Genomic DNA, 21,034 nt, shown 5'->3' on the forward strand with positions numbered 1-21,034 from the left:
GGATTCTGACTTCAACCATTCGATGGTACGAGGAAACTGAGAGGGCGTCACTCCGCACAGCCTCATATAACTTTGCCTGACCCTGTGGCTACGGACATTGCTCATGCAGGTTAATGGACACTGCTACAGAAATTTTCTGGCTCCGACACAGAGCACGCATGCACACCCACGTTTGGAATACATATAGTTTGGCATGGCCAAACTTACTGACCATCTGAGACGCATAAGACAATCTTCATAAGTTCGAGAGTCAGGGTGCACCTGCTAGGGCTTGGGCCTTCAGCCTCACACGAGGTGCCTGCCAGGACTCAGATCTTCAGCCCCACGGTAGGCACCTGCTAGGTCTCGGGCCTTCAGCCCTGCTCCTGCTGAAGCTCCAGCAGGTGCACCCGACAGGCCTGAAGCCCTGAGCCCAGGTAGGCATGCCCCACAGGGCTGAAACCCCTGAGACGGCCCTCCCCACTGGGCAGAAAGTCTGGAGGTGACACGTGGCAGGGGCACATCGGTTGGCCCCCGCCCAGATTTTTCCCAGGGTTTGTTGGCCCTGCTCAGTCACATGGTGCCACCAGGCCCCCTCCCTGCATGGCAGTTGCTGGAGCCGGCAAGCTTGGAGCTGCGGCCGTGGGGAGAGACAATGAAAAAGAGCAAGGAGCTGCAAGGAGAGCTACTCCTTTTGCTGCTGCTTCTCCCCACAGAGCTAAAGCAGCAGCCCCTCCCTGCAGCTCCCAGGTCTTTGTTGTTGCCTCTCCATAAGGAGCTACCACCTGGGAGTTCAAGGGAGAGGCCACTGAGGGTAAGGGGGGGTGTGTGCCTGGAGGGCATGATTCAAGCTGTTGGGGGGAGCAAACCTGTAAATTGTGCCCCCCACTCTCAGCAGGCACCAGTCATTTCTGGCAGAAGCCTCTAGCTCCACCACAGGCTAGGAGGTGGAGAAGCCACCCCCCGCCACAGGCTGGGAGGTGGAAAAGCCACACACTCTTCCCTCCCCCACAGACTGGTAGGTGGAGAATGTGAGCTACTTTAACTGTGGAAGAGCCACAGTTTGGCCACCCTTGACATATGGAGAGCATCACTTGAAGAACAGTACCTTACTCCTTCAGTAGTCCCACTAAAGTCAATGAATTAACTGAATTCATTGGATCAATGAATAAAGGTTAATAAAGGTATCAGCATTTAACTGAAAAGTACAAATAAACCCCCCGGCACTCATCGCCTGTTTACTGTAGCTTTCAAGGTAATAAAAACCTCAGCTAAGGATTTTAAATAAGTATTGTGAAAGCCGTTCCTTAATTTGGATTGCATGGTACAATAGACTTAAAAATGGGTCATAAATTATGGTGTTCATAAGTAGTGCCCTAACATTATGAAACTTCACACAGTCTAACTTTTTATGCCTTCTGAATTTTCTTTGTAGTTTTTGTTTAGTTTTTCTTCATACATTTTTAAACAGGAGGTCTGAAAGTCAGTTCTGGCAGTCCTACTTTTCATACTGACTAATTTCTTAAAATTGAATATTTACACAAATATCAGTAGAAAATTGGATCCTGAGACATAACTAGAGCTAGCCAAGACGCAGTTTCTATCCTGTGAACATATTTGAGTTTTTACAGTTTTGTTTGTTCTGAATAGGGTAAAAAGTCGAACTCTAAATTTTTGCTGGACTGAAATTTTGAAATATAGTCCCTGGAATTCCTGGCTCCCTGTATGGCAGGCTCTCTTGGACTTCATCTCTGTTTGCCAGCCAGGCAGGCTGGCAAACCCACCGTATACAGTGTGCCTTGTTTGTTGAATGTTTTAACAAAATCAACACAGACAGAAAGCTGTTCAGTCAGAAAATTTTGACAAGCTCTAGTGAGAGCAAATGACAGTCAGGACCCAATAATAAATTTCTTAAAGGACCCATTTTTAAACTAATTACTGGGTTTACTTGAACATTCTCAGAAAGTTAGTTCAGAACTCCAAGAGTAAATGTGGTAATTTTGGAAAACACAGACACATCCATATAATGAAGTTAAACCTTTAACAATTAAACAGATGAACCATGAGCTCCTCCCTAGTTAATGTTTGTTAGAATCCTAACCTGTGTGTGTGTTTTTTGCAACCTTAAGGGACTCCAAATCAAAAGTCACATTTGAAATCTTGTACTTCTAATTAGAAATAATACTCCAAGATTACAGGAACTGCAAAACTGGTAAAAAAAAAAATTTCTACTTTGTTTATTTTGTGTATTTTACAGCACTTTTTATATGTACAGTTTTACTGTTTACCCTCTATGATTAGAGTTCCTTGAAGAGAACAAGTTAAACAGAAATTATTCAGGATAAGTTATTTAACGTGTATTCTATCTAAACTGGAATTGTTCTAAATTAGTTCACTTAAATTTAAGCTGACAGTGACTATTTTTACATATAGAAAGATACACACAAGTACATACACACAGTGAGCACATGTGTATGTGTGTATATCTCTATATATAAAAATAGATCATGGGAGACTTTAACTTTCCAGATATAGACTGGAGGACGAGTGCTAGTAATAATAATAGGGCTCAGATTTTCCTAGATGTGATAGCTGATGGATTCCTTCATCAAGTAGTTGCTGAACTCACTAGAGGGGATGCCATTTTAGATTTAGTTTTTGGTGAGTAGTGAGGACCTCATAGAAGAAATAGTTGTACGGGATAATCTTGGCTCAAGTGATCATGAGCTAATTCAGTTCAAACTGAACAGAAGGATTAACAAAAATAAATCTGCAGCTAGGGTTTTTGATTTCAAAAGGGCTGACTTTCAAAAATTAAGGAAATTAGTTAGGGAAGTGGATTGGACTGAAGAATTTATGGATCTAAAGGTAGAGAAGGCCTGGGATTATTTTAAATCAAAACTGCAGAAGCTATCAGAAGCCTGCATCCCAAGAAAGGGGAAAAAAATCATAGGCAGGAGTTGTAGACCAAGCTGGATGAGCAAGCATCTCAGAGAAGTGATTAAGAAAAAGCAGAAAGCATACAGAGAGTGGAAGATGGGAGGGATCAGCAAGGAAAGCTACCTTATTGAGGTCAGAACATGTACGGATAAAGTGAGACAGGCTAAAAGTCAAGTAGAGTTGGACCTTGCAAAGGGAATTAAAACCAATAGTAAAAGGTTCTATAGCCATATAAATAAGAAGAAAACAAAGAAAGAGGAAGTGGGACCACTAAACACTGAGGATGGAGTGGAGGTCAAGGATAATCTAGGCATGGCCCAATATTTAAACAAATACTTTGCCTCGGTCTTTAATAAGGCTAAAGAGGCTCTTAGGGATAATGGTAGCATGACAAATGGGACTGAGGATATGGAGGTAGAAATTACCATATCTGAGGTAGAAGCAAAACTCAAACAGCTTAATGGGATTAAAATCGGGGGGCCCAGATAATCTTCATCCAAGAATATTAAAGGAATTGGCACATGAAATTGCAAGCCCATTAGCAAGAATTTTTAATGAATCTGTAAACTCAGGGGTTGTACTGTATGATTGGAAAATTGCTAACATAGTTCCTATTTTTAAGAAAGGGAAAAAAAGTGATCCGGGTAACTATAGGCCTGTTAGTTTGACATCTGTAGTATGCAAGGTCTTAGAAAAGATTTTGAAGGAGAAGGTAGTTAAGGACATTGAAGTCAATGGTAAATGGGACAAAATACAACATGGTTTTACAAAAGGTAGATCGTGCCAAACCAACCTGACCTCCTTCTTTGAAAAAGACAAAGGAAACGCAGTGGATCTAATTTACCTGGATTTTAGTAAGGCGTTTGATACCGTGCCACGTGGGGAATTATTCGTTAAATTGGAAAAGATGGGGATCAATAGGAAAATTGAAAGGTGGATAAGGAATTGGTTAAAGGAGAGACTACAATGGGTCATACTGAAAGGTGAACTGTTAGGCTGGAGGGAGGTGACCAGTGGAATTCCTCAAGGATCGGTTTTGGGACCAATCTTATTTAATCTTTGTTATTACTGACCTCGGCACAAAAAGTGGGAGTGTGCTAATAAAGTTTGTGGATGATACAAAGCTGGGAGGTATTGCCAATTTAGAGAAGGACAGGGATATCATACAGGAGGATCTGGATGACCTTGCAAACTGGAGTAATAGTAATAGGATGAAATTTAATAGTGAGAAGTGTAAGGTCATGCATTTAGGGATTAATAACAAGAATTTTAGTTATAAGCTGGGGACGCAGCAATTAGAAGTAACGGAGGAGGAGAAGGACCTTGGAGTATTGGTTGATCATAGGATGACTATGAGCTGCCAATGTGATATGGCTGTGAAAAAAGCTAATGCGGTCTTGGGATGCATCAGGAGAGGTATTTCCAGTAGGGATAAGGAGGTTTTAGTACCGTTATACAAGGCACTGGTGAGACCTCACCTGGAATATTGTGTGCAGTTCTGGTCTCCCATGTTTAAGAAGGATGAATTCAAACTGGAACAGGTACAGAGAAGGGCTCCTAGGATGATCCGAGGAATGGAAAACTTGTCTTATGAAAGGCGACTCAAGGAGCTTGGCTTGTTTAGCCTAACTAAAAGAAGGTTATGGGGAGATATGATTGCTCTCTATAAATATATCAGAGGGATAAATACCGGAGAGGGAGAGGAATTATTTAAGCTCAATACCAATGTGGACACAAGAACAAATGGATATAAACTGGCCACCAGGAAGTTTAGACTTGAAATTAGACAAGGTTTCTAACCATCAGAGCAGTGAAATTTTGGAATAGCCTTCCAAGGGAAGCAGTGGGGGCAAAAGATCTATCTGGCTTTAAGATTAAACTCAATAAGTTTATGGAGGAGATGGTATGATGGGATAACATGGTTTTGGTAATTAAATATTCATGTAAATAGGCCCAATGGCCTGTGATGGGATATTAGATGGGGTGGGATCTGAGTTACCCAGGAAAGAATTTTTCTGTAGTATCTGGCTGGTGAATCTTGCCCATATGCTCAGGGTTTAGCTGATTGCCATATTTGGGTTTGGGAAGGAATTTTCCTCCAGGGCAGATTGAAAGAAGCCTTGGAGGTTTTTCGCCTTCCTCTGTAGCATAGGGCACTGGTCACTTGCTGGAGGATTCTCTGCTCCTTGAAATCTTTAAACCACGATTTGAGGACTTCAATAGCTCAGACATAGGTGAGAGGTTTTTCGCAGGAGTGGGTGGGTAAAATTCTGTGGCCTGCGTTGTGCAGGATGTCAGACTAGATGATCATAATGATCCCTTCTGACCTTAGTATCTATGAATCTATATATAAATAAAATGAACAGTTTAACATCATCCCCATAGTACTGTAGATGTAAATAGCAGCAAGGTCAGCAATAAACCTATATTCAGACATAAGCAGAGTTCAGAGCTTTATGAACTCACCTCAATCACTGCACCAACACCTGCTGGAATTAGCACCAATAAGCTTGTTTGTTCATCCAAAAGGAAAAGAAATATTACCACGGTACTGAAGCATCGCCAAAGCACTGGATAAGAAAACAGAAATGAGTGTTAGTATAATTTAGAGATTAAAGGAATAAGTGATACTTGGTGAAAGAATGTTACAGTTAAACTATTGTAAGATAAAGATAGGAAGAAGAATGACAACAAGCTATAGGAGCTGCTTCCCCAGATAAAGCTTCTTGTGAGACTACAGAAGATTATAGGAGAAGTGATGTGACAATAGAATTATGATTTTAAATAGCAAGAATTTGTTGAGAACTAACAACCTGATCAGTGGGATTCAGAGTAAACAAAGTAGAAAAAAAAAAAAAAAAAAGCATAAGGAGTGAAATATTCTTGAATCAAAAACTTGTAATAAGAAAATTATTTCCATAATGGAATATTGGTATCAGCAGTACTTTAAGATAGTATTAAATATATGGTTGTGATTCTTGTTAAGAAGAAAACCTCAGACAATAAAACTTTCTAGCAAATGAACATTTCAAAATTTAGCCTGTGAAAACTGCCATGAAATCCTTGAACAAAATGCATTTGATGGTATTTGATAAAATAAGACACTTAGCATGTTTGTAATTTCTCAGGTTCTGTTAAACTTTGCAATTATATATAGCACCATTTCCTGCCCGATGATTTTTATATTAGAGAAGAGGGGAAAGGCATACGGAAAAGAACTGGACACTAAATAAAAATGCTAAGCAAACAGATGAGTGTTTTTCAAGAACATTTGAGTGCCAAATAATAAGTGCAGTACCATTTAAATGCTAAACACAGCACAGACATTCCTTCTTTCCTCCTGGGAAAAGAAATTTTTCCAAGAGGATTCTCATGTCTTCCGGTTCTAATTTCCTTCAAATAGTGTAACTGTAAGTAGTATTTAAAACGTACATCTTTAAATGCCCAACCATTCTGTCTAACTACAGAGATGCTGGAACAGAGAAGACACTTTGAAAACTGCATTACTTTAGTACCAAGAAACCAAAACTATGCAGTGTCACTCAGAATCCTTCCACTTTGGTTTTACGCACGTATACAGGTAGCAGCTAGCAAATATTCTCACGTTAACCTGCAACTCTAATCCTTGAAATTCATTAGTGTGACGTTGCACCCCATAATTCTTTATAGAAATATGCTTATGAGTGTAAATATGACATAACTGGAATATGTTTTATGCTACTGTGGTGGGGCAGTGCCCCATTCCCTGAGAAGAAGGGCTGAACCAGGCCAGAGAGGCTGCGCAGACCCGCAGCAGCCAAGCAGAGAAGGCCCGGGGAGAGCCAATCAGGGCAGGGGAAGAGGTAGCCAATTAGGCCCAGCCTAAGCCCTATATAAAGGCTGTCTAGCAAAGGGCAGGGTAGTCTCTCCCTGGTGGTCAAGGGAGCAGGACTGGCTCCTGAGCTGAACGGTAGCACCTTGGACAGAGCAGTGCTAGGGAAGGGCAGAAGGAGCTGGGGAGCTCTGGCCAAGGAAAACCCCAGGCTGCAGGCCTAGCTACCAAGGGCCAGGCAGGTGCATAGGGCTGAAGGGGAAGCATGGCCTGATCCAGGCTGCGGCTGGCCTCTGCGACAAAGGGACTAGACTCTGAGGCTGCAGCCGGCCACTACATCAGGTGCAGATGGTGGACTGCTGATAACACCAAATCCCCAGAAGGTGGTGATACCAGAGCAGTGGGCACTGCTGGAGGGCAGTGTCCTGAAGAGGACGCTATGAGCTGGGAGCAAAGCAGGTCAAGATGCCAACCGAGGGTGAGAGACGGACGGGACACCACTGGGAGAGAGTGCTCTGCATGAACTGAGCTAATTCCTGGACTGAACAGTAGGAGGTGCTGCGGTGGTGAGATATGCCATATAATATATCTTTGCAAAGGTTATGTTCTTCTACATGTATTCATCCTAGTCATATGCATGTATCATTTTTATATCTGAAGTTGAGGGTTGGCTCTATGCTTGTATTTAAAGTGTTTGCTGTAGGAAACACCTAAGGCAAATCTGGTCAACATAGTGTAAAGGGGTTATTCAAGTAATTGGGAGTACTTGGCTAACGATGGACTTTGATAGATGCCAATCCACATCTCTGCTTTCCTGGGAACATTCAAACTAGCATGTGGACAATGGTGTTGGCCTGTAAAAAAAAAAAAAAAAAAAAAAAAAGCATGCATGGACATGTGACTTGCCCATGTGACTCCAAAACTCCATCTTCTAGACTATTTCCAGTGGTAGAAGAGGACAGGACAAGGAGTAATGGTTTCAAGTTGCAGTGGGGGAGGTTTAGGTTGGACATTAGGAAAAACTTTTTCACTAGGAGGGTGGTGAAACACTGGAATGTGTTACCTAGGGAGGTGGTGGAATCTCCTTCCTTAGAAGTTTTTAAAGTCAGGCTTGACAAAGCCCTGGCTGGGGTGATTTAATTGGAGATTGGTCCTGCTTTGAGCAGGGGGTTGGACTAGATGACCTCCTGAGGTCCCTTCCAACCCTGATATTCTATGTAATTCTACCCAGGAGGAGAGAGGGCTTTCCACCCACGAGAGAGACTATAGAAGCCTCTTGGAAACCTCCCCATTTTGTCCTCAGCTGGCTCAAGAGAGAGCCTCTCCACCCCAAAGGATGCTTGAAAGAAACTGGAACAAAGGACAGTAACTACAGGGGTGTGAGTGATTGCTGGACCCAGACTAGAGGAAAGGTAGTCTGTCAAAGAAGCTTATTTGAACATCTGAGGGTGAGATTTACCTACATTTAGTTTCCTGCTGCATTAGGCTTAGACTTGCATGTTTTATTTTATTTTGTTTGGTAATTTACTTTTTCTATCTGTTATTACTTGGAACCACTTAAATCCAACTTTTTGTATTTAATATCACTTCAACCCAGAGTAAGAATTAATACCTGGGAGGAGAGGGGGGGTCAAACAGCTGTGGATATCTCTCTATCGGTGTTAGAGGGAGAACAATTTGCGTTTACCCTGCAAGTTTATACAGAGTAAAACAGATTTATTTGGGGGTTGGACCCCATTGGGACCTGGGTACCTGAGTGCTGGAGACAGGAGCGCTTCTTAAACTGTTTTCAGTTAAGCCTGTAGCTTGTGGGGGACATGGTTGAGACTTGATCTGTGTTTGCAGCAGGCAAGCATGTCTGGCTCAAACAGGCACAGTACCGAAGTCCCAAGCTGGCAGGGAAAACTGGCTCAGAGGTAGTCTAGGCACATCAGGTGGCAGTTCCAAAAGGGGTTTCTGTGATCCAACCAGTCACAACTGGATCATCATTGTGAATGTGTAGTATCACGTAAAACTCGAGCGCAGTAAACTGTGTGCACATGTCAGAGAACACTTCCAGTTCTTAGAAAGAATAGAACAAGATTTTCGCACAAGAACAAAATGACAACTTGCATATCTCAAATACAACAATTTTAATTCCTTTCTCATAACCACCAACCTAATCAGAGATGTGGAATGATGTACCCAATAAAAATTGATCTCCGCAGCAGGGTAAGCATTATCACTGTGCCTAATGCATCAAGATTAGAACCTGCCTGTCTAAAGTTTTCTGCTAAATAACTGAATACTGATTAAATCACTGCACGATAATCATACAAAAACGGTTTTCATTTTGCCACATCTCCTAAAGCACGTCAGATATTCATGTGCTCTAATATATGAGTAAACAACAAGATCAATACACACCCTCTTTACCTCATATGTGCCATACCTGCTTTTGTAGACATTCCAGTCATGCTTTTCTTTTTCTTCCAGAAGCTGATGTCATTTTTGAATGCAAGGAAATCAAAAAGAAGCTGCAAATATGAAGATACGCACCATTAATTTGATTGAAACCTGCACTAATTCCGGCACGTCAATTGAGTAAAAACATAATGTAAGTTGATGATTTCATTAAATAAAAGTGAGCTAGTCTATATACAGAAAGGAAAAGCTAAGAGATGTGAACCCTGTTGTTAAGACCCAAGTTCCAGAAAACACTGCAAGGAAGAGCTAAGTAGGGAATCCATGGACTGACAAAACCAAAGCTTCATGTTACAAGAAGACAAAGGGAGCCAGGGACCCCATGCATCTTTATTATTTATTAAGTAGACTGCATATTCAGAAGACAATGATGTCAAGATAACTAACCCACAACAGCACTGAACCAATGAAAGGATGACAGCATCCAATTTTAAATCTCGACAAGATTGGAAGAGGTGTTTTCCTATTACTTCATGAAAGTAGGAAGGAAAAGAGTACAAAAACTCTGGAGTGAGCCTGCAGCAGCACTCTGCTACCTTCTCAACTTCAACAGCACTCAACACAACTCATCCTGTTCACCTTTGAGCACAAACTGCCACAGACAGCTAAAAAAGCAAAGAACAGCCACACAGCAGTAGCAAAAAGCAACCTTCCAGTCCAGTTGACATCATCAAGACTTCAATTTTCAATACAATATGAAAATAGTTAGAGAACTGCCAAGGGATTAGATTTTAAAACCTTGTGAAATGATTTTATTGGAATATTGAAATTTTATTGTAACACATTGGTAGCTTCTCCTATTAATTACCACTTTGTATTCTTGGTAAGGAAACAGGCTGAATATTGGTAAACAAATATAATGGGATTTAAAATTCTTAATAATTATTAGTTGGCCTGTATTAAGGCAACTCCTTAAATGGCTTTTTAAAAAATGTTTAAATACTTTGATTTCAGAGGATTTAGTTAAGACTACTTGCATTGATCATTCATAAACCGTTATCCTTAATAAACCAAACAGGACTTACCTGCCCCTAAAATTATTTTGCTAATATATAAACAGTTTAGGTGTATCTATGATATACTAAGACTGGACTCAATTTTGGAAAATAATACTTTGGTCTTAACTTACATAGAGAAAATGTCCTGTTAAATGCAGGCCCACGCACAAAGATATAACCTCTGTTAAAAACTTTCCACAGAGGTGCACACAGAAGAGACTGTAACAGAAGTAATCATTTATATTCTGTTTTGTGTTGTCTAACGTTTTCTTTTCCTTCAAACCTCTTGCATTATTAATGGTTGATTTTGCTTGGATTTAGTGATGTCTCTGAAGTATATAAAAGAGCCCTTGTGACAAGAACAGTGGGAGTCACATCCCTGAATTGGCAGAAAGAGAAACAATTGGGAAGAGAGAGCCTACCACTTCTTGTTTCTCTAGATATTTTCAGTAATTTTGGAGATAATTACTTGGCTCTCAGCAATTTGAAATACTTTTTTCCACCCCAAATACCTAGAACCTCAGAGGCAATGGCTGAAACTTCAATGAAGACATTATTGATCACCTCAGCATAATGTATTTTCATCCCTCTGCTGAACAAAACTGATAGAAACATTATAGGTTGACTTCCCATGGAGGGATAAATCAATGATTAAGAGTCTAGGTACATGAACGCTTTTTTTTCTTCCCCACTGTATACACCAGTCTGAACAGAGTTTGTCAGTCAAAATAAGCAGGCAATCCTCTTTCAGGAATTTCAGCCAAAATACTTAATATACCTGTAGAAGCAATTTGGCCTCAAGAATGTATTTTAGTTAAGAGATTAAGGCAGAGAGCCAACTCTCACTGTTTGCCATAACTTTGGGGGGGGAACAAAAATACAAGAATCTCTTTAAAGACTGAACAGTATTCAACCACTTTGTCACACTTTAAGACAAACAATTTGAGTATAACTAACTGTGCTAGCTGGAGACTCCTGCCGTAACAATATTGTTTCCATGGATGATGAAAGTTTAAGGTGAATCTGAACAATTTCGTCCCAACAACTATTCTTGAAGCTAGAACTTATGAAACCGTCCACAATCCAGAATAAATATGATCACAAAGCCTTGAATGCTATGGAAGCAAAAACCCATAAAAAAAAAAAAAAAGGGAAAGACGACTGGGGACATGCAACGTTAGGGAGTTTGTCTTGTACATGGTTTCATGGTTTGCATTTGTTCATGCACTTTGTTTTGTCTTGCTTTTTAAGGTTTTGGTGTGGTAGTGGTAGCTGGCATGTACGGCAATGGGTTAATTTTGTACTTTTCTAAAAAAATGTTTCTAAAGCAAGCTTTTTATTTTATCAAGGAAGTTTATCATACCATGTGTATTTCTGATAATAAATGGAAACACATGATCAGGGACAACTGTGAATTTATATGCAAACACTATTCCTAAATACAGTTAGATTCATCGATCACTTTCTTACATCACACCATATTATGAATCAACCCCCTGCTCTCTCATTTGATAAGCAGTCAGGTCATTCTTAAGTATATTGCTTGTGGGGGTAGGGAAATTGATTGCCATATTATCAGCCCCTCCCTCCCAAGCACATTCATAAAGGCACTACTCCCCCTCTTCTATTGGCCCATGCAAGTCATTAATATGGGAGCACAAAGCATCCCTGACTTCCGCTGCATGTGCATCCAGCTGTGACGGGTGCTCTTTCTGGATGACTGTACCAATTCAGCAGTCCATCACTGCCATGCTTCCATTCGGGGGGAAAGAGACTCACCTCTGGCATCAAAAAGATTGTGAAAAGCACAGTAATGCAGATAGCATTGATGATATGGCATCTAAATGGGTCTGTAGACATCTCTAATGGGATTTCAATCTGCCAAAAGCACATTCAACAATCATTCTACACCTGCAGAGAATGTAATTATACTTTCATTTGTCAGGGCCTCTGATATCGGTGCGGTTTCATAAGCCAAAGCAAAAGGGGGTACACAGGGTCCCCAAAAATAACTGTGGAGACAGTAACTCCGTTTATGACAATGTCATTTGGTGCAAATAGTGCCCCAGCTTGTTAATGAATTTGGACTCCCAATCCGTGAAAAACCCTGGCATCATGAAAAAACTGTTACCTACCTTTCGTAACTTGTTCTTTGAGATGTGTTGCTCATGCCCATTCCAGTCTAGGTGCATGCAAGCCCATGTGCACAGTCATCGGAGATTTTTGCCTTAGCGGTATCTGTAGGGTCAGCTATGGTCAAGCTCTGGAGTGTCGCGCTTATGCGGCAGTATATCAGGTGCCACCAGCCCTACACCCTCTCGGTGTAGACAACTCCAACAGAGGGGCAGGAGGGTAGGTAATGGAATGGACATAAGGAACACATCTTGAAGAACAACAGTTACGAAAGGTAGATACGTTTTTTTCTTAGAGTGCTTGCTCATGTAGGTTACTCACAAGCAGTATCAATGGAGGTGGGTTTGGAGTTCACAGTCTTGCAGCTTACAGCCCTGCTCTGCCAAAGCCAGCATCATCCCGAGCTTGCTGGGTAAGCGCATAATGAGATGAGAACATCTGGACGGTACCTGCGCCAGGAAGGCAGCTAATGACACCTGCGCCCTAGTCCAGTGGGGGCACCTTTGCCAACTCATAACAGTAGTGGATGTAGGCTGTGATCCACAACGATATTCTCTAGGCAGACACTGGGCAACCCTTCTGTGACACCCTGACACCCCAATATTCACTACTGTGATGTAATTAGGCTATGCCTTTGTGATGTTACACCCCATATTCTTCATGGAAGTAGTTATATGAATATGGCATAACTAAGATCTCTTTTATGCAACATGGGTATGTGAGATATCACTGAAAAGGTTATGATCTACTGAATGTGTTTATCTAATTTGATTGCATGTATCATTTCTGTAACTTAAGTTATGAGTATATAACAATTATAACTGCGTGTACACTTGGGGGAACGCCACCAGACCGTAGGCAATCAGCCCCAATAGGCCATTACGAAAAATAGTAAGACTCGGAAGATACTATTCTCCTGCCTTCCTGAGAAGCTCCCGGGGTTGCTGCTTTGACCCCCATCTTGGGGTTTCAATGTTTTTCCATTAAGAGGGGGTGGGAAGTCAGACTGGGAAACAAAAGATTCCTGCTTTATGTAAATTCTATTTAAGGCTAGGAACTCAATCAGGACTCTTCTCCATTGCCTCCCCATCCAAGAAGGAAACAAATGGCAGGGGCTGAGTCCAGGCCGAGACAAAAATCCTGTCTGTAAAGAGAAATAACTAGAACTCTAAGCTACAGAAACTCTGCAACCTGCCTAAAACAACATTTAGGATGAGAAATTATATTTTGTAACCTGTTTCTTGAGTGCATTAAGCTTAGTTTGTGTGTTTTGTTTTATTTGCTCAGTGATCTGCTTTGTTCTGTTTGCTATCCCTTATGATCACTTAACATTTATGTTCTGTAGTTAAATGTTTTTTGTTTTTGTTTTTTTGTTTTGTTTTGTTTTTTTACAAATTCCAGTTTGTACAATTCATACGGGGGGAGTACAGGGGGACAGAGAAAGGCACATCTCTCCCCACCTTGAGGGAGAAGGCAAAGTCAATATTATTTTGTGTTTACACTCCAAAGGTGGCGTGCACATGAGTGCTGAGTAAATCCCTGAGCTCAATCTTCCTACACAGAGCTGATTTCAGTCTGTATCTGCTGCAGGGTGTGGCCGTGTGTGTGTATTAGAGAAGGCTTGAGGGCCTGGTACAGCTAGGACAGGGTAAGGAAACCCAGGCTGGTGGAATGAGTGGAACCAGTGAGGCTCCAGCACAAGATGGAATCCCAGATGGGGGGTGAGGGGGTGGGTCTAACCCAGCACATCTTTATAAGGTGTCATTCTAAAAGTCTTGATCTGCTAGATATTAATAGCTCGTTTGATTATATGTGCTATCATTGCATGTGAAGTTATGAAGTTTGGCTATGTATGTGTTACTGAAGCATGTCATGAGGTTGAAAACACCCACAAGCAGCCTTTCAGCTATGACACTAAAAAGGCCAAACAATGCTAATGGCTTATTGTGGAAATGCACACGAGCACAAGGATTACCCCAGGAACTGTGTACAATAGAAACCTCTCAGAGATAGCACTACAAAATGGGAACTGTTTGACACTGGTCACAGCAAAAGAGTTTTCTAGCAAGTGGGGAGAAGACATAAAAGGGGGGAAATGACATCATGGGGGTAACCCACTCTCCCGACAACAACACACCTGGAAACGCCTGTGTATGAAAACCTGCGAAAGCGCAGGTAACTTGTGCCTTAAGAATCTGCCAGCCTGTTTATCACTCAGGGTGAGAATTTGTTAATTTAAATCCCACCTATCTAGTGTGTTAAGCTCAGTTTGCAAATTCTGTTTATTTACTATGGTAATCTGCTTTGATCTGTTGGCTATCCCTTATAATCACTTAAATCTACCTCTTGTACTTAATAAACTTGTTTTTTGTTTTAAACCCAGTTTGTGAAATACATAATGCAGGGGGAGGGAGCTGTGCATCTCTCTCTCCACATTGAGCAAGAGGGCGAACTGCAATTAAGTTACACTGTAAAGTTCTCTGAGCAGTGCAAGACAATACAATTTTGGGTTTACTCTCCCAAGGGTGAGTGCACTTGAACGCTGGGCAATTCCTTAGCTGAGCCCTCCCATGCAGAGGTGATCTCAGCATGTGTGTGAATATAGCTGCAGCTGGGTGTCTCTCTACCTGTGTGAGAGCCTATCACAGCAGCACAAAGTAAGGGGCACCTAGGCTGGTGGGACAGGCAGGCTCAGTGGTATCTCAGTTCCAAGTGGCACCCCAGGGGAACCCATCACACCTTCACTCTGTCTGCGACAGCAATGAATAAGTGCCCTGACTTAAGGATCTGTGTAGAAAGCCAGCATCCGTATGATGTCTAGGATATGCAGCCTGTGTTTGTCATCCGTCACATGAGGCTTGGGACAGAAGACCAGTAAGTAAATGTCTTGCCCAGTATGAAACTGGGAAACAACCTTGGGCAGGAAAGCCGGGAGCAGGCACAACTGGACTTTGTCCTTCTATAAGACAAACGGTGGCTCCGAGGTGAGCGCCCTGATCTCGGATACTCTGTAGGCTGAAGTTATAGCAACTAACAAACAAACATTCCAGGAGAGAAGCAGGAGGAAGCAGAAAGCCAAGGGTTCGAAGGGGGGGAACCATGAGCTTTGACAGCATAAGATTCAGGTCCCACGGGGCAAATGGGTCCCAGCCATGCGAGTAGAAGCACTCCAGACCTTTCAAGAACTGCGCCATCATAGGATGGATGAAGACCATCCTGCCTTGAAATGGAAGGTGGAACGCCGAAATGGTCGCCAGTTGGACCTTGATCAAAGAGAGTAACATGCCCTGGAGCTTAAGGTGCAGCAGATAGTCTAGGACGTCCTGCAGCAGGGCCTCTTCAGCCCAAATGTGTCAAGCTGAGGCCCAACACATGAACCGCTTCTACTTCACAGCTACAGCAGGGTTGCTGCCAAAAGATTCAGTAGCATGCTGAACCAGTGTTGGTGAGGCCACACTGGGGTTATGAGGATGACGTTCGCTTTGTCTTGCTTCCAGACCTTGTGGATCAATGGTACCAGTGGAAAGCGTTAGCGTTCAATGGTTAGCGTTCCCGACTGTGGAATCAAGAAGGCGTCTGACAGGAAGCCCTTGTCCCTGCCCTGCAGAGAACAGAACATGTGGCACTTTCTGTTCTGCCTGGACACGAACAGGTCCACCTGGGGAGTCCCCCACCTGTGGAAGACTAGTCTGATCATCTCTGGATGGAGCAACCATTTGTGGCAAGATGAGAAGGTCCTGCTGAGGTGATCTGCCAAGATGTTTTTGGTTCCAGTCAGGTGCGTGGCTACTTTACGAAGTACTTTAAAGTACTTTACTTTACATGGCACACACAAAAGTCCCAGAGGCTGAGAGCTTCCCAACACAGGGCCGAAAACCTGGCACTCTCCTGCCTGTTGATATACGTTGTGGTGTCCATCAGGGCCTGCACCACCTTGCCTCTTAGGGGGGGCAAGAAAGCCTGGCAGGTCAGGTGAACCGCTCCGAGATCCCTGGTTTCAGAGTGGTAGCCGTGTTAGTCTGTATCAGCAAAAACAACGAGGAGTACTTGTGGCCCCTTAGAGATTAACAAATGTATCTGGGCATAAGCTTTCGTGAGCTAAAACCCATTTCATCAGATGCATGGAGTGGAAAATACAGTACATGAAAAGATGGGAGATGTCTTACCAAGTGGGGAGTCAGTGCTAATGAGACAATTCAATTAAAGTGGAAGTGGGCTATTATCAACAGGAAGAAAAATCACTTTTGTAGTGGTAATGAGGTCAATTTTTTTTCTTGAAGAATTGCCACTTTTAAGTCTGTTATTGAGTGTCCATGGAGATTGAAGTGTTCTCCAACTGGTTTTTGAATAATTCTTGATGTCTGATTTGTGTCCATTTACTCTTTTGTGTAGAGATGGTCCAGTCTGGCCAATGTACATGGCAGAGCATTGCTGGCACACGATGGCATATATCACATGCCACCATCGCCGACTGTGTGGGTTCCAGTGCCCAGTCCTACTGCTGGGGCTTGGGCGTTGGACTGAACTGGCCCTCCATGCCAGAGGAATCACCTTCCAGTGACCATGAGGGGCCGCTGACACCTGGGTTTGTTTACTGGTTGTGGCTACCGGCGACCAGCAACCGACGCGGGAGACTGGTGTCAGTGCCAGGGAGACTAGTGCCGAGATGGGGAATGCTCATCAGTGCTGAGATGGGGAACACACTGCGTCAGTGGTCAGGACTGATGTCAAGAGGAAGACGGACGGGAGGATGACCGGTGCTGGGAACAGCATAGGGAGTAATCAGGTGAGCGATACTGAAAGGATCTGGATGCTAGTCTGGGCAACTGATAATGAGTCTCAGACCTGTCCCAGGATCCTCAGCACAGTGGAGAGGAATGTCGCCTCCTCTCCAGTGACCAGCGGTTTTCCCCTGCCCCTTGAGGGGTCTTGGCAGCTGACCTGCCCTCTTGGGGAGCCTTAGCAGAGTCCTGCGGCACCAGAGTCGTCATGGGAGCATGTGGAAACCTGTGCTCTTTCTGCACCTGGGAGGACGACGGTGCCGGCAGGGGCGTGGGACCCATACCTTTCCCAGGAGTCCGTGATGGAACTTTGAGGGCACTAGAGGCTCCAAGCGGGGAGGCAGGAGGATGTGTGGCTCCGGAGTAGGCTGGCGGCCAGGCACAGGTTCCTTGGCCAATGACCCTTGGGCCTTTTTGCTTGGAGCCGGGCAGCTGGGCCTTTTTGCTTTCTTTTTCAGCACCAGCAACGGCAACTGGTGCCGGCAGTGTGCTGAGCACGGAGGCCAAGGCACTTGGTGCAGCCTGTCTGGATGGCTCGGAAGCTGGGCGAAGGGCAGACTCCATCAGGAGGGCCCTGAGACAAATATCCCACTCCTTTTAGGTTCTAGGCCAAAAGTTCTTACAGATCCAGCACCCATCCTTAGCATGTGATTCCCCCAAGCAATCAGGACAACTGCTATGGGGGTTGCTAACAGGCATAGGCCTGTTGCAATCTGAGCAGAGTTTTAACTCAGGAGACCGGGACATGCCCTGCCTGGGGTGAAGTCCCCACTGGGACTCAAACTACTACCAACAACTACACTACACAAAAACTATTTACAAAAGGCCCTAAGGCACAAAGCTTGTAGGAGAAAAAAATGCTAGCCCTTGCTAGACAAGAAAAAGCACTCCAACTAACCACCCCGGGCAGTAAGAAGGAACTGAGAGGGCGTAGGGCCGGCAGCACCTGATATAGCGCCACATGAACACGGCACTCCAGAGGGCGCCACAGCTGGTCCAATGGATACCGCTAAGGCAAAAATCTCTGACAACCACGCAAGTGGGCGTGCACACACCTAGAATGGAATCAATATGAGCAAGCCCTCAAAGAATTTACCCAGTGTAATCTACATTGACATTCATAAATCGACCTCTGTGGTCCACGAGGCATTGAATAACAATGGAATACTTCAGTTTATGTACTCATGTGCCCTTTGAGGAGCGCAAACTATAGGCACTAGTCCCATCAATGGCCCTCGTGCATTTCGGAAACTGCATTCTCTAACAGCCAGCAATTACTTCAGGAATATCTTTTATACTTGGCCCTCAGGGTAAAACCACACACATCTGAATGCTTCAGAAGCCTCCATCCCCACTGTACCCACAGTCTACTTTCCAACCCCAGGCTGGTTGGCAATCTGGGGTAGCCAGCTTCCAGAGTGCTCTAGGAACCCGTGTCTCAACTGGCACGACCACCCTCATGCACTTGTCTTTAGGGAAGGTCAGGAGAGGCTGCTCGCAAAATTCCAGAAACGTATCTTTCTTCATGTGAAAGTTCTGAACCTGCTACTGGTCATCCCAGATCTGCAAAATGATTTGGTCTCACCAATCTGAGCTTGTGGCCGTGCTCTAGAAGTCCCAGAAGGGGGTATCCGTGGCTATCCCAAGAGTCATGAGCGGCAGCAGCCAGTTCAAGTCTGCCATGTCTGTGTCCTGCTCCATCAGAAGTTCTCTCAGGCACCTTTGATGGGTCAGAAAATACTGCTGAAATGTCCATCATCTCACGGAATTTCTGCCCATTTCTTGAAACAGCGAGAGAAATTCTTAAAGTGGCACATCTCCTTGGTATTGCCGGCTCCGGTTGCTGAGAGCATACAGACAAAAACAATGGCTTGGCAAGATGTTTGCAGAATTGTCAAGCTTCCTGTAACATGCAGGGTGGATCCCACACTGCACCACAGTCAAAGGGCTACAGAGACCATGTTTTGGGAAAGCGCTATTAAGTCTGGGATGTGGTTGGTTGAAATCTGGTCTGTGTGATACAGTGTGGATGCCAGAGCCCTGGGTTCAAGCCCAGGTTAGAATATTATTTACTTAGGGTTGATAATCAACGTAGATCAGTGGTTCCCAAACTTGTTCCGCCGCTTGTGCAGGGAAAGCCCCTGGCGGGCCGGGACAGTTTGTTTACCTGCTGCGTCCGCAGATTCGGCCGACCACCGCTCCTAGTGGCCGCGGTTCACTGCTCCAGGCCAATAGGAGCTGCTGGAAGCAGCGGCCAGTACTTCCCTGCTTTGAGCAGCTCCCATTGGCCTGCAGCAGTGAACCGTGGCCACTGGGAGCAGCGATCGGCCGAACCTGCGGACGCAGCAGGTAAACAAACTGGCCCGGCCCGCCAGGGGCTTTCCCTGCACAAGTGGCGGAACAAGTTTGGGAACCACTGATGTAGATGCTTAAACCCTGGGTTCTCTAATCTAGGGTTCACTGACCTGAGTCCCATTAAATCTGGGCTTACATTTCAGTGCAGACAAACCCTTATGGGCCACTTTCTTCAGCAGCTGCTGAGCAGCAAAGGGGAGGAGTAGCAGCAGTGTGGTAGCCTGAAGTGCCATGCAGGAAATTTGACCATCTATATACCAGGTTTATAGAGTGGACAGACTAGCCACCAAAGGCTTGGGAAGACGAGGTGGAGATTCTTCCAGAGTGCTGCTGGAGACCTGCTTGTTGTGAGAGCCATTGCCCCAAGACTCGAAGTAGTACTGGCCTGAGTGGACTCTGGTCAGTCCCAGGAGGACAGGCAATATGAGGGGCACACTCACTGCACATTTCTGCTGCTGAAGGAATATGGGCAAATGAATAATAAGGGCATTTTTCTCAATGTTTTGTTCCATTAAGAGTTGAAGTCATCTGCTTGGAGATAAGTACCTTGCTGGAAGCAACAAGGTGCAGGTGCTTCTTGGGTAAGGTAATGATCTCAGATGACTGGTCACTACATCAAAATGGAATAGTAGAAGGAACCCCATTAGCCCATACTGTTAAATGGGTAGGTGCAGAAAGAATTTTACTACTGGTGAATTAGTTCATACAATCACATGAGAGACAGAACAGTGTTTGAGCAGAAGAAAAAGCATGACCTCCTGCTGAAGGCCTGATGACAGTTTTATGAATTTGTAAGGTTTGTTGCTGAGCCACGAAACAATAAATAGACTAATAGAGAATTCTGAGTGTGCACACACATTTCTCTAGCAAGGACATAAACCATTCTTGGAGAACACAAATCTCCCACTGCTTGAAGGGCAAGACAGTATTAACACAAAATAGTCCAGATTCTCTGCTTCATTTCCCTCCCTTTTCTCTGATGTGGCCATTTTTTGTCTAAACTCCCCAGCTGAGGACTCTCCTGGCATAGAGGAACTAAGTCAGTATAACCAGCCCCTAAATGCCCTTGTAACAATGACATAAGGTGTCTCAGTGGCATAAAGAATGACACCCAGAGACTGTGTGCTCTGGCAATTTCCAACTGGCAGACAGCGCCCTTGACAGTGGTACCATCTGGCAAGTTTAGAGCAGACCATGGCTATTTAGACTCCACTAGGGACATCGTTTGTGCAGAATCAGTGAGGGAATCAGAACTGTAATCTGTTCGACAGTTGCGTTCCGTCCTTGCTGCTAGAAAATCTCAAAGCAGAAAATCTGAGCCAGCATTCATATGCAATGCTTTTCAGGTTTTCGTTTAACTCAGGTTAAATAAAGAAATTGACACTACATTATTTCACTTAAGAGTTAAATATTTTTACATGTCAATTAAGAAGGTTACATTTTCTATAAAAGTTGATAATTTATAAACTAATAATTCTTTTCAGGAGATAAAAATTTTATTTCTCACAATCAGACAAGTATCAATTGTATCTATAACCCTTCACTAATTTCTGATTACAGTCTACATTAATTTT

At 43.7% G+C, this 21,034-nt stretch overlaps 1 protein-coding gene across 9 annotated transcripts in view; it reads right to left on the reverse strand.

Moving 5' to 3' along the window:
- Positions 1-21,034, reverse strand: part of CLPTM1L (CLPTM1 like) — a 116,908-nt gene that overhangs the window by 54,084 nt on the left and 41,790 nt on the right. For all 9 annotated transcript variants that reach the window (XR_012157395.1, XR_012157396.1, XR_012157394.1 and 6 more), the window contains exons 8-9: positions 9,162-9,246; positions 5,386-5,489 (exon numbers count right to left, since the gene is read on the reverse strand). Coding sequence is in view for 6 of the 9 variants with exons in the window: in XM_073332453.1 (XP_073188554.1) it covers positions 5,386-5,489; positions 9,162-9,246 (189 nt within the window). In the remaining 3 variants the exon portion in view is untranslated. The remainder of the gene's footprint in view (positions 1-5,385; positions 5,490-9,161; positions 9,247-21,034) is intronic.

The sequence above is a fragment of the Lepidochelys kempii genome, chromosome 2, assembly GCF_965140265.1.
Source record: "Lepidochelys kempii isolate rLepKem1 chromosome 2, rLepKem1.hap2, whole genome shotgun sequence".
Taxonomy (NCBI): domain Eukaryota; kingdom Metazoa; phylum Chordata; order Testudines; family Cheloniidae; genus Lepidochelys; species Lepidochelys kempii.